Here is a 14,602-nt window from a genome sequence, read left to right as displayed (position 1 = left end):
AGACTTGTATATACATATTTATTCTCCATGGTATCAATGACACCATGTTGGAAAATGTTCTAAATCGTTATTTAAAAACTGGGGATTTTACATGAAAATACATGGGGGTAGTCAACTAGCTATCTCGTTTCCAATCACAACTGTCCTTTTCTCGTTATATCACAGCCCATGCTGCTCTCCTATTGCTCTCTTTTGGTTCTCATTCATAAGGCAGAACAGTTTGAGTTTGTAACCCATCCAGCCATCTTCTTCATAGCTCAGCTCTCAGATGATATCAAAGATTGAGGGACTGAGTCTGTATCTAGTTTATGACTCAAAAGAGTTCTCAGGTCTTGAACGTGAATGGAAAGTAACTAGTTTCATATAGCAGAGACAAAATGTATTCCTTTTAATGAAGGTATTATTTATAGACTTCATAAAGTAACAGTTCTTTGGTAATGTGCCTTAGTTGAGTGGATTTTCATTTAAATAGTAATGGTGGTACTATGGCTCTGGGAACCCATTAGAACTCTCAACAACAATGGCAGCAACAACACAACCTACTTTTCCTTAACAGCAGCAAGACTAACTGCCCTGCTCAGTACCTGTTGCAAGAGGTAGAATACACTGTGTGGCAGCAATTGTAATGTCATCTCTGAAAGCTATTGAAAATTGTCAGGGATTTGCTTGTCAGTATCCTCTCCTACAGAGGTGGGGAGAGGACAAGATATTTGTGTACTTTTCAAAGAGTTGACAGGCTAGCTCTGTGTCAGTATAGGCTCAGTCCCAGCACAGCTAAGCAAAAGACCACGAATGAAGCCAATCATATAGCTTAGAGACAGTGGAGAACATTGAAGGGTTCAGGGACTTCAGAGTGTTTCCCCAGTGGCTGGGGAAAAGTTGGCCAGCTTTGGGTTGTTTCTGATAGAGTCAACTTGAAAGCTGCCTTTGCTGTGAATTCACTAAACACCTGACAGCCTCCACGTTGCACCTATGCTCTTTGATCTGCGCCACTCCGGGCTGCAGCCACTTTACAATCACCCGTGGGCTCCAGGAAGAAAGCAAATTGGCCCTCAAACAGGTGATGTGATGCTCTTGCTATGGGAAAGAAAACAGCCAGAAATTACAGATGCCCAGCTAGGCCTGTTCAGAACCGAGTTGACAATCAGCCAGGCCATAACGTGTGACTTGAGACTGTTTTAACGGAGCATATTGTTTCCCATTTCCTACCCCTAATTTCTCCATATTTAACTTGAAGCCAATGTCTGTATCCCTGAAGAGGGCTGAAGAAATATTGAAATGCCATCTTCCCATGGCTACCATATAATACATCTTCTTTCTCTTCCTCCATGTCCTGGGGTGAGTGGCTAGAGCCACTGTAGGACTCCTGGACTTTGGGTTGGACACTCTTGTTTCAACAACTTCCATTGACACTTCCAGGATTCTCTGGTTATGGATTGTCTCCTTTAGAGGCACTTCAACCCTTCCTTGCAAGGCAGTTCCTGACAACTGGCTGGAAGTCTGTTTACCTTAGATGACCTCATATTCTCATCCCTGCCGTCATCTGATCATACAACATTGAGCTAACAGCAGTTACCCAAACAACTGGACTCTCTGGTCTCCAAGTAAGTAAACAGACCCCGCCCACCCCTCCAAGGATAATGCATGAAATACAAAATCGATTTGAGTATTTTATTTATAAATGTACATTTACTATAAAAGCTGTTGCATTTTAGACAACTTTTTTATTTTTAATTGTTTTTACTATTTCTCAGAGGAATTTTAGAATAAATATTGTAAATGAAAGTTAGTTTAACTGATATAGAACATTAGCCCACCCAGAATAGTTACATCTTTTTGGACGGACCCACACACAGGAAGTGAATCTTTCAGTTCGTTAACTCTTAAACCGTATATAGATAACTAGAATAGGTATCGCATTAATAACACTACCTAGAAAGAAGGATGAAATGTCATGAAAATTGGCTAGTGAGAAACAGAATCACCCATTTTTTTTCCCCTTAGGAAAGAGATAGGACAAGCTTTTGGAGTATGAAAAAAACAAAATCAGATAAACTTCCTCAGGAACAATAAATCTCTCGCCTTGTCTGTTTTTTTTTAAAACAAACACATTTACATTAGAGCTGAACAGAGATGAGTATATATATGTTTTTTAGCTTTCTCAGGACCTCAAAGATTATTTGAAAAGAAATAGATCATACTCATTGTGCTGCGATGGAAAAAACAAGCTCCCGTTTGCTGAAACTGCCACGTAACCGGCTCCAAATGAAATAGAAATCGAATAGAAATAGAAAGAGTTGGCAATTAGAATTTAGAAAACATCGGAGGATGATTCGGTGCTGGTGAGTATCGGTCCTGATGGGAAAGTGTGTTCTGCAGTTGGAGATGGTTTGTTTTGTTGTTGTTGTTTTGGTTTGTTTTAAATCTCTCCTGACTTCACGCTTGCTGCCATACACATACAGTGAGTCTGCACTTAAGAAATGCGTACAAATGGCTCTGTGAAACCAGAGGAGATATGCACTGTCCATAGCCTCCTTCCACAACGGATGGAGTTCCACATGTAAAAAGGATCCTAGAAAAATGCCTTCTGACTGGCTACCTGTGTTTGTGCATCGTTTCTGGTTAAAGTACGCTACTAATCATCATGCCAAGTGTAAACATCGCATTATCAAAATAGTTAATAAAACATGCAGGTGGTTCATCAAAATATTGGACCTATTTTAATCTGTACAGTTTTCAAAACTTGGTTCTTTTTCTTTTTTAATTTTTCCTTTTTTTTCGGCTTTTTCTTTTTTTTTTTTTTCCTGTAAAACAGCAAACACCTCCACGAAGAAGGGGTGAGGTGGCTGCAATTTTGTTCAATGTACTGCATCCATACTCACCGATATGTGCAACAGCTTTGCATTTTCTAAGGCACATTTTTTAAATGAAAGGATGTGTAAATTTCAGTCCAACAACAAGTTCATCCAAATGAACAAAGTAGTTGTGTAAAATACCCCCAATAGCTGAGGAAATTTCTGCACCTATATGGAACCCACATGCAAAGAACCGTCTAGCATAGAAATAAATAGTTGCTAGCCATACTCCGTAGGACATGGGAAAAAAATTATTGCTTACGCAACAGTAACACATCTACTCAATCTCTTCTTATGCCTATATTAGTCTGTTAGGAGTGTATCCATAGTCTCCATTCACAAAATACCTTCTTCACTTATTTGCCATCATCTTAAGGCAGAATAAATAGTTCCCCTTTTCCCAGTCTTTAAAACAAAACAAAACAAAAACCCAACACAAAACAGCCTGGAGATGGAAACTATCATGGTTTGTAGTCACTCAATTCCTTTCTTGTCCAACTGAAATTTATCACACCAGATCTCCACTAGACTTTCTCAACTTCAAGAGCAAGGTCCAAAATTCTGGAGTAAAGATGGTGGACCGGGCCCCGCTCTAAGCTGTAGGTTCCTGCGGAGTGCATGTTGGATCCTGGGCTTTCCACATCCTGCCATTTGGATTCTGTTAGGATGGACTTTATTCTTGTCTTTGGATACCCAGGCTTCAGGTCTTCAAGGAGAACTTGCAGACAATGGTCATTCCTCATGATGGTCTTATCTCCATGTCTCATATTCCATACATCTATTAAGCCCCTTACTGGATTCCTAACCTAGTGCTTGGAGGAAAGCAAGCATCCTGGGCCTTGTGCCTTTCACTGACTGACCCACCACTCTTGGAGATTAAACTTCCTTCTAGATTTGCTAATAAATTTTGAAATGATGATTGAAATATTTCCTGCTGGTTTCTTTCTACCCTTGAGCAATGTCCCAGAGCATTTGTCTATGATATTACAAGGGTTCATCTTTATTTGCTGGACCAGCCTATGTTAATGACATGACTTCCAAGGTTCACAAAATCTAATACTAACAGTGCAATAATTTATTGGAATATACCTTCTACCTCAAAAGGTAAGCAACACAAATGTTTTCAGGATGATTACAGTATATATTATAGGACTAATGCCTTTGTATTAAAAACAAAGTTATAGCTCAGAGACAAGAGCTTAGTGTGATGTTTAATTTTTTCTGAAATGCATTCATTTTATACCCCTGTCTGAGAAGACCACATGTCTCAAATTGGCATGCTTGCACTTTCTGCAGCTCAATTCTGTAAACATAAAGTCTTTATTTTCTACAGGTACTAAAAAGTAACAGTTTTTTTTATTGCATCCTTTAGCTATTTCCCAAAGAAGAGAATAACATATTTGAAACCATGAGCCTGTTTGACCATACTAACACCTTTCAACTATTCGGGATCATTACAATTCCATATTCTTTTGTATATACTGTGCAACTGCAAAAATAAATCAACAAAAAACCCAAAACAAAAAAAACAAACAAACAAAAAACCCCACAGGAAAAGCACACTGTGATACAAAGAACAGATAGCATCTTGTAGAGGAGCCTTTCCGAAGTTAGATGAATGCTGAGATGCCCCTGAACTTGGGCCTTTCTTAAGCAGTTGGCAGGGGCCACTCCAATAAAGAAATGGTCAGTGGTCCCAAAGCTTGAAAACCAGGTCACAATGTTGTAGGTTGGCCAGCACCTGTGATAAAAGATAGCGTGAATGAGTTTAGATCATCAACATTTTGTTGTTGTTGTTTTGCTTCAGATGTTGTAAAACTTCCCAAGTTAGCAATGGCCTCTGCTAAAATCTCTTCTTTTGGGGAGGGGAACTTTGCCCCATTCTGCTCTTCAAAGCATGATCTCAGGACATGCAGTGCAGGGATAACTGGAGTTTGTTAGCAATGCGGACTCCTGTGTTCCATTTCAGACCCACTTACCACAGGGTCCCTGGGTGGTGCAGGTGCAGTTGAGACTCCCCTAAAGCAAATGATGTCTCTCAAGCTTTCTACTGCTTTCTGGGGGTATGTAAGCAAGAAAATATTTTTTTTCTCTGTTTCTTTAGGTTTTAGTTTTTCTAAGAAGAAAGCCATTGAAATTAGAGGATTAGAATTGCTAGATTTAACAATCAAAAGTACAGAACCCTGAGTAAAATCTGCATTTTATATAAACAACACATACACAGATATTTAGCACAAGTATATCACATGTGACATTTGTGATATATCTGTGCTAAATTCACTGGCTATAATATTTGGAACATACATATACTAAAAAGTGGTTGCATAACAAATTCACTGTTGGGGCTGGGAAGGTGGCTCAGTGGTAGAGTGCTTGCCTTGCATGCATGAGGCCCTGGGTTCGATTCCTCAGCACCACATAAACAAAAAGAAAAAAGCCGGAAGTGGCGCTGTGGCTCAAGTGGTAGAGTGCTAGCCTTGAGCTGAAGAGCTGAGGGACAGCGCCCAGCAAAGAGTTCAGGCCCCACGACCAGACCAAAAAAAGCAAAAAAACAAAAAACAAATTCACTGTTTATCTGAAAATCCAATTTTTAAAAAACTTAACTGGGTATCATCTTTTCTTTGGCAACTCTATCAAGAAAGACTTAAGTTTTCTATTTCCTGCTGAATTCTTCTCAAGACTTCTCCTTCATATGAGGCTCCTTCATATGAGTTGGGATGAGGCCATCACAACATGGGAAGACCCTGGAGAGAGTGTGGTAAATGCATTTCCAGGCTAGAACACCACATACATACAAAGGCCCAGGCATCAGAAACCCAGGCACAAATGGCAGGAGCTCCGCAAGACGGCCTGTCTCTTGACAGGTGATTTGTTTTCACTTCTACTTCCATTTACATACCAACTTAAACATGGTTTGCATGGCTTTTAGAAATTGCATTTTAATGTGCTGTAATGCTATTTTTCTCTCCCAGAGAAAAATTTCATTTAAATGTGACTAGTTACTTGGAGGAAACAGGATTATATATTCAGGCTTTATTATTCTACAACAATGAAATTGTTTTGTTTCACGTACAATGCCTTTGATGTAAACCACCCTTTACATCAATCCATCTCCTTTCTCCTCAACTTGGATCAATGTAAAATGAAAAACCAAAATGAAAGAAAAATGATTTCATGCTATTTCTTTCCCATTCTGATTCTTTCATTGCATCTGCTATCTATATGCAACCAGTTCAAGGATATTAATACTATTCTAGCCAAATTATTAGCTTCTCTAGTCATTTTTAAAGTATATTTCTTTCTTGGAAGCCAAGAAAGGAAAACAAATTTGAAAAAACACTGGAGAAAATGTGGCCATTTATTACCTAATATTAAAATATATTATCAAGGTACAAAAATTAAAACCATTAAATAATGGAGAATAAATAGGTTAATAAAACATAATAAAATATCCAGAAACAGACTATATATATATGCTTCATTTATGAAAAAGTTAGCATTTTAAATTAGCAAATATCAAGGGAGTATTCATTAAGTGATATTTACATATTTGGATAACTGGAAAAAAAGTAGGACTGGACATGTACCTAATTTTTATCCCTAAATACATTTCTGGTGATGACATATTTACATATTAAAAAGAAAAACTAAGTTTAGGGGAAATTTTAGCTAAGTTTGTTTATATTTTGGAATCAAGGCTTTCTAAGTGAATTACAGATCCTAGACTTCAAAAAGCCCCCCACCCACCAAAAAAAAGGGAGAGTTTACCTCAAATGCAAATCTTTTGTATGAGAATAAATCACAAAAGTAAAAACTAATAATAATTGCAGCATGCAGCAAATAAAACAAAGGAAAACTTGCGTAAATTTTTGGAAAAGGCAAACATTAGATGTCAACAGGATCAGGTATCCAGATCTGGGACAAATGATAATATCAGAGAAATACCTGGGAAGAGGCTCAAACTCATCATTAAAGAAATGCAGATCAAAGCAATAAGGTTTCTCCCTCATTCTCCTAGTGGACTACAATTCTTTTTTCTCAGTCCTGGGGATGGAACTCATGTTCTTACCTATGCTAGGTAAGTGGTCTACCCTGGGGCTACAATTTCCGCCCAGTACTAATTTAAAAAAATGCAACACATCAGTATATATATGTATATATTTTTGGTCAGTCTTGGAGCTGAACTCAGGGCCTGGGCACTGCCCCTGAGCTTCTTTGTGCTCAAGGCTAGCACTCTACCACTTGAGCCACAGCATCATTTCTGCCTTTTTGGGAATAGTTTATTGGAGATAAGAGTTCATGGACTTTCCTGCCCAGGCTGACTTTGAACTGTGATCCTCAGATCTCAGCTGCCTGAGTAGCTAGGATTACAGGCGTGATCCAGCAGCGCCTGGCTCTTAGAAAAGCACATGCTGATATCCAGAGCCACCACATCATGGAGAAAGAAAGGCCTTTCTCACACATTTTTGCAGGGAGGATATATTTTCTTCTCAACAATAATGACTGAAAATTTCAAAAGCCTATATATGCCCTTGAACTCAGCTTTGCTACGGATGGGGGTGCTTTTACATACTCATCAAAATGTGTATGCGGCTGTTCACCGGAACATTTAAAAAATAATACGGAAAAAAGGAAACCACCAAAATATCCACAGAAGAGCAAGAATGTGACAAAATGATAACATTCCCAAGATGTATTAAACTACTAAGATCTACTAACCGGAAAGCAACAAAAATGAAATCTAAGCACAGGGCACCATGCCTGGGACGGTCACCTCTGTGAACTAAAACCCAACCCTTATCCAGGTACATGCACCCTGCACACACATGCTTTCATGTGAGTACGTGTGCCACAGCCAGATGCCCCTTCTATCTCGTCCCCAAGAAGTTATTAGGAAGCAATGACATTGGAGATTTCACCTTTTTGGGGGGGGGATCCAGTCGTGGGGCCTGAACGTGTGCCTGGGCGCTGTCCCTCAGCTCTTCAGCTTAAGGCTAGCACTCTACCACTTGAGCCACAGCGCCACTTCTGGCCTTTTTTTCTGCTTAGGTGCTGAGGAATCGAACCCAGGTCCTCATGCATGCAAGGCAAGTGCTCTACCACTGAGCCACCTTCCCAGCCCTAGAGATTTCACTTTTAATTTGGTAGGCTGCTGAACCTTATAGGGCATTTATACTTATTTATTTGTTCTGTTGGCTTATTATTTTTGGGGGGGGTGGATTTTTAAATTATAATTATTTCCTTTAAGTAGTAAAAAGGGGCTACCATTCAACAAATAAGTTCATAAATACAATGCATCCTGATCAATACCACCACTTTCATCCTTCTCCTCCATCCCTTCTCAACCTAACCCCTCCTCGGAATTTCCCCATTTTCATAGAACATGTGTTCGAGTGTTATGACTGCATTTCCCCCTTATCCCTGTGTCGCTTGTTTTTGAATCTCTTCAGAGATATGTAGGCAGACAGGCAATGGGACTTTTTTTTTTTTGTTTTCCTGAATTTAAAATATAAACTCAACAAAAAAAAACTGTAATCTACTTCTAAATGACTGCCTTATTTTCCATCTTGTTAGAGAAACTCCACACTGGTGGTCATTGGTCAGTAAGAACAGTTATTGTTCTTCATAGTTGCAGATGTTAAGAGAAACATTCTTATCCTAGATTCAAAAAAACCTAATTTCTGGGGGGAAAAAAATGACAGCAAACTACCCAATTTCCCAGTAGGAAAAAAAAGCTGGATAAAAGCAGGTAGGTCTTTGTCACCCAGACGCAGGTTCGGGTCTGTTGTACATCACCACCCTTCCCGGACTCCGTGAAAGATGCTCCAACCCAGACCATTTCTCAAATCTTCAGATCTTTCGGCCTAACAGTGCCCTCTTCTGGTTCCTTGATTTGCATTCAGCCAGCTTACCCAGACTGAACAAAAGGCATCATTTATATACCATACCAGGGGAAAAAATCACTTTGAAAACAGAGAAAAGGGTCTACTTTTAAAACAAAGCAATATACACACTTACATGTACATATTTGCATATATACATGTGTATACATATTTGCATAAGTATGGGTAAATATACTTAACACTTACACAGTATACTGTTTATACCATAGTGTAGATATGTATATACATGATAGCCAGGGCTGGTGGCTCATGTTTGTAATCCTAGCTACTTGGTAGGTAGAGATCATGAGGGTTGACGTTCAAGGTCAGCCCTGGCAGAAAACGTTGCCAAGACTTTATCACAACCACCAGGTAGCAATGGCTCATGCTGGTCACCCCAGTTTTTGAGGGAGGTAGGGAGAGAAAGGATGGTGGTTCCAGGGCAACCTAAGCAAAAACTGTTTGCAAACCCAATCCAACAGAAAAGGCTGGTGAAGCAAGCATCTGTCAACCCAGCTATGTCGGGAAGCATAAATTAGGAGGCTCATTGTCCAGGACAAAAAGAGAGACACTATCTAAAAAATAATAAGAGCAAAAAAGGCTGGAAGGTTGGCTAAGCAGTACAGTGCCTACCCAGCAAATGGAAAGCTCCACCATAAAACTCCAGTGCCATCAAAAAGAAAAAATATCCATGGCATAAAAATTAATATCATGGTAGGAGCTAGTGGTTGATGTCTGTAATCGTCGTTACTCAGGAAGTCCATGAGATTCTTATCTCTAATGAATTACCAAAACTCCAGAAGTGAAGCTATGGTTCAAATGGCGGAATGCTAGGCCAGAGCAAAAGAAGCTCAGGGACTGAAGCTCCAGGACCAGCATAAGAAAGAAAGAAAGACAGAAAGACAGAAAGACAGAAAGGAAAGAAGGAAGGAAGGAAGGAAGGCAGGCAGGCAGGCAGGCAGGCAGGAAGGAAGGAAGGGTCATATACAATATATGATATAAATAGCTGCTCTAAGTTGGAACTGTTTTGACTTCAAGTCAAATGTGTATCTTTTTTTTTTTTTTTGTCGGTCATGGGGCTTGAACTCTGGGCCTGGGCGCTGTCCCTCAGCTCTTCAGCTCAAGGCGAGCGCTCTACCACTTGAGCTACAGCGCCACTTCCGGTTTTCTGGTGGTTTATTGGAGATAGGAGTCTCACAGTCTCTCCTGCCTGGGCTGGCTTTGAACCACGATCCTCAGATCTCAGCCTCCTGAATAGCTAGGATTACAGGTGTGAGCCACCAGCGCCCGGCTCAAATGTGTATCTTAGGTCAAAATCACCTAGGCTTGATTTGATTTTTAAGTCCTATAATTTCATTAATAGGCATATATTTCCCTAAATTTATGAAAATCATAGCAGTAAAAACTACTTAATTTCAATTTTTCTTCTTAGATTTTAGCCATGTAGATTTACAAACCATGTAACAAGACAGTAAAATACATGTCACCAAGTAACAGAGAAATAATAAAAAGGCTTGAATTTCAGTGTCTAACTCTGCACTATGATATATAGATATAGTCACACATATCTATATCTATCTGTCTATTTATCTACCTACCTACCTATCTATGTTTTCCCCTATTTTTTGAGACAGGATCTTGCTCTGGAGTCCAAGCTGACCTCAAATTTAAGATCCTCATGTCTCATCCTCCTGAGTTTTGAGATTATAGGCAGGCACTATCATTCCCAGCTCTACTTTTTTAAGTATTTTTACTTGATGCATTTGTGGTGTGTGTGTGTGTGTGTGTGTGTGTGTGTGTGTGTGTGTGTGTGTGTGTGTGTGTGTGTGTGTGTGTGTGTGTGTGTGTGTGTGTGTGTGTGTGTTGTGAAACTTGATCTCTGGACCTGGACGCTGTCCCTGAGCTCTTCAGCTCAAGGCAAGCACTCTACCACTTGAGCCACAGTGCCACTTTTGGTTTTCCAGTGGTTAACTGGAGATGAGTCTCACAGACTTTCCTTGCCCAGGCTGGCTTTGAACTGAGAACCTCAGACCTCAGCCTCCTGAGTAGCTAGGATTACCTGGCTACTTGATGAATTTTTAATAAAAGGTTTCCTGATGTCCAACATATCTACCGGAAGAACTCTAAAATCTGAGGGAAGGATGCTGAAGCAAAAACCGTAGTCTAGTTTCAGATGGTCTAAACAGCATTTGGGCAATAGCACCCTCTGGTGGTCCTAAGAGGAACATGTCTTTCCACTTTGGGAGAAGATCCTGGAGTAGGATGTGATTTCCCAGGATGGGAAATATTTGTTCAAATCTTATCACATACAAAGGTATTGGAGGCCGGGATCCTACAGAAGTAGACTCCATTATTTGGTTGTTCAAGACACTTTTAACTTCATTACTTAATTAAATTAAGTAATGAAACTCCTGAATGTAGGTGTGGAGACACGGAGGAGTTGGTGCTACATTTGATACATAGTGGAGAGCCATTCTTCATGTGTAATTACCTCCCAAAGGGCTGGTCCTCTGAAGACAGGCCTGCACAGAGAAATCATGTTTCAGACCTTAGGCCTCTCTTCTGGGTCTCTAAGATCTTTGTGATTATTCAAATGATGTCTCAAATTTGGCCAAAGGTGTGTGTGTGTGTGTGTGTGTGTGTGTGTGTGTGTGTGTGTGTGTGTGTGTGTGTATGTGAGTGTGTGCGCGCATGTGCATGCATGCGCGCGCACGTACATGCTTATTTTCTTTGTAACTCATACTACTGCTTGAACTCAGGTTCTGTAATTTAGCTCTTTTACTTCAGACTGGTGCGATACCACCTGAGCAATAGTTCTTCTCTGGCTTCTTGGTGATCGATTGGAGAATCTGAGTCTCACAGCCTTTCCTACCGGGCTGGCTTCAAACCTTGGTTGGTCCTCATCTCTGAGCCTCCTGGGTAGCTAGAATTACAGATGTGAGCCACTGGCGCTAACAGTTTTTACCTATAGGTAGTGTTTCTATACTTCTGGATCCAGAGAATTTATCCACATGAGCAGTAACTTCAAGTATGAAACAAATGACAAATATCCTTTCTGGTAGAGGGAATCTTTGGCTCCTTCCCTTGAGTCCGTGGAAGGCATGTGGGCGCACCTACTCCACTCAGGGCCTGCAGCGCATACTCACTTCTGGACCGCAGGTAGCAGTCATTGCAGTTTAGAAGGCCATTTCGAATCCTCACATCCATCCCACTCACTGCGTCGCCAAGCTGTCCTTTGCAAATTCCACACTGCAGGAGGGGATAAAGAACACCTGCTATAAGGTGCATTGGGATTTGTTTGTCATGATTACAGGAATAACACAACCATCAGCCCTCCCATCTTCACATTTGTTGTGTCAGATATCTCGAGATCCAACTCACAACCAAAAGAAAACATACTGTGAGACTTTTATTCTCGACTTTACATTTCACAGAGGATATTGGTTCAGACACAGTAGTGGATCTGTCTTGCGTGTGAGATGCTGGCAGTGGTTTTGCACGGACCCCAGACTCGATCAACTTAACTTTTATAATACACTAGTTCTCAATCAAGGATCATTTAAAACAGATTCCACCCCAGCAGGCAAGATAGATGATCAATGGGAACTTGACTTTCAATAACTTTTCGAGGCTTACCAGCATGGTTTCTAAGTTCTTCCTGATGAGACTTACTTGGGAAGAAGTGCTTCTATTTTGTATTTCCACATTCACGGCAGATACCTGGACTAGCAAGCCCCTGGGAATGGAAACCCACTTAGCCAAGTTGGTCTGAGCACAGAGGGGACTGTGGGAGACACACTACTGTTTGCATCAGAGGAAGTAGCACAGGGTGTGGGTCCAGCACCAGCCTTGACATGAGAACCCTTGGCTCAGGCTCTTAGGCCACCTGGGGCAGAGAGGGACTTCATCTAAATTACATTACCAGCCTTATCCACTGTGCTTTGTGTGTGGTGAGTTTTGCTTTCATGTGATTCCTGGCAGAGAATAGGATTAGGTTTGAGGATAACTTCACTGACCAATCTCTTAGCTTATGGACAAAGTAGAATTTTTTTTTAAAACCCTGAAAGCTTACTTTATTGATTTTTTATTTTTTTTGTTTATTTTTTGCCAGTCCTAGGGCTTGAACTCACAGCCTGGGCACTGTCCCTGAGCTTCTTTTGCTCAAGGCTAGCACGCTACCACTTGAGCCACAGCACCACTTCTGGCTTTTTCTGTTTATGTGATATTGAGGAATCAGACCTAGGGCTTCATGCATGCCAGGCAAGCACTCTACCACTAAGCCACATTCCCTGCCCTACAAGCCTACGTTATAGCCAAGGAGATCACCAACAAGTAGGACAAAAAAAATCAAGGAGGAAAAAGAAAGGAGCTCAGCATTATGCAGATGAATGACTCTTACTCAGAGACAGAAAGTTTGGCTTCAATTGATATGTTGAATTGAAACCCCTTTGTACTTAAAAGAGCATTAAAATATAAATTTTTAAAAAGAGAAGGCTTGGCTTCAGAATCCTATGTATATTAGTTTGAAAAGTATCGCTGAGTGAAACAAAGAGAAAATATGAGGACAAAGTGCCACTTACCTATTTTATCATAGATGAAGTAAAATTGGTTAGCTCATCAACTGGTTAGCTCAATAGCAGAGCCGGTACTAGAGCCCAAGCCTCCTTGTCAGTGTATTCAGTAATTCAAGCATCTAAAAGTATTACTGATGGCTACAGAGGAAACTGACCAGCAAGAAGGGTGGCGTGGCTCCACCCTATGGACTTGCATGTTTATGAGAGGAGCTGGGAATTACACAATTCAATAGTGAATCCTAAGGGCCATGGCAGGTTCTAAAGGAACCTGGGGAACCAAGGCATGGGACAGGGGCAGGGTAGGAGAGCAGGCAGCCTCACAGAGTGAGTGGCACTCAACCTGAGATGGAACACAGATTCATTCCAGAAGCTACATTTTGCAAATAGCTAGAACCACTCACTTAACAATGGGAGATTTTTTTTTTCCTTCCATAGGCCAATGACTAAATCCCCTGCGATGTGACAACCCAAGAATTCAAGAAACAACAAAGATGTTAATTCCAAACCCACATGCTGAGTCTTAAAAGCTTTTCAGGCATCATCCGCCCTGCATCCCTTCCTCAGCCCCCTGCGGGAGTATGCACTCTAGCAAAGGAACACCTCCGTAAGGATGAACTACAGACATCTGCGTTGGTGCTTCTGACCTGACTCTGGATGGGAGAACTTGACCCTGAAGGACGGCCACACATACATCTCCCTCATAAGAAAGAAAAGCCTTCCATTGCCAGGTGTTTCTCAGTGCAGGAGGAGCCAAAAAACAAACCAACAACCCCCCAAATAACAACAACAAATAACCCACATGAAATGATCCTTGGCGAGAAGCGGCATGCATACGTACCCTGAAACACTGGATGTGAAAATAGAGGTTGAGGGTCTCGATGGTCATTGCGGCGCCTTTACCTAACGCCAGCCCACAGGAAGAGCACAGCTTCCTCCCACTAATTGACCTGCATTTCAAAACACACATAACCGCACCATTTTACTCTAGGATAACAAATATACAGTGAAAACAGGGTCGCTTCCAATGCTTCTATCACGAGTGAAATGAGAATCAACTGACAATGAATAGGAAAGAAGGTATTAGATATATAAATTGCAATCAATGGCTAGATTGAATACAATTGGCTTCCACTGTGGTACAGGATCTGAGTTGTGTGTGTGTGTGTGTGTGTGTGTGTGTGTGTGTGTGTGTGTGTGTGTGTGTGTGTGTGTGTCTGTGATTTATTCCAAGAAGTTTGTGTGGCAGTTTTGGAATGATTCACTATATTGATCATATGTTTTATTTCCATTT

At 40.8% G+C, this 14,602-nt stretch overlaps 1 protein-coding gene across 1 annotated transcript in view; it reads right to left on the bottom strand.

Annotated features, from left to right (window-relative positions):
- Positions 1-1,659: 1,659 nt before the first annotated feature.
- Limch1 (LIM and calponin homology domains 1) overlaps positions 1,660-14,602 on the bottom strand; it is a 305,943-nt gene continuing 293,000 nt past the window's right edge. The window contains 3 exon segments of the mRNA XM_042678042.1: positions 1,660-4,596; positions 11,884-11,986; positions 14,150-14,258. Coding sequence (XP_042533976.1) covers positions 4,571-4,596; positions 11,884-11,986; positions 14,150-14,258 — 238 coding nt within the window. The 3' untranslated portion in view covers positions 1,660-4,570.

The sequence above is a fragment of the Dipodomys spectabilis genome, unplaced genomic scaffold (genome assembly GCF_019054845.1).
Source record: "Dipodomys spectabilis isolate Male_0828 unplaced genomic scaffold, ASM1905484v1 ptg000043l, whole genome shotgun sequence".
Lineage (NCBI taxonomy): Eukaryota > Metazoa > Chordata > Mammalia > Rodentia > Heteromyidae > Dipodomys > Dipodomys spectabilis.
Note: the sequence above shows the minus strand (reverse complement) of the source record. Positions and strands in the feature narration are given on the sequence as shown.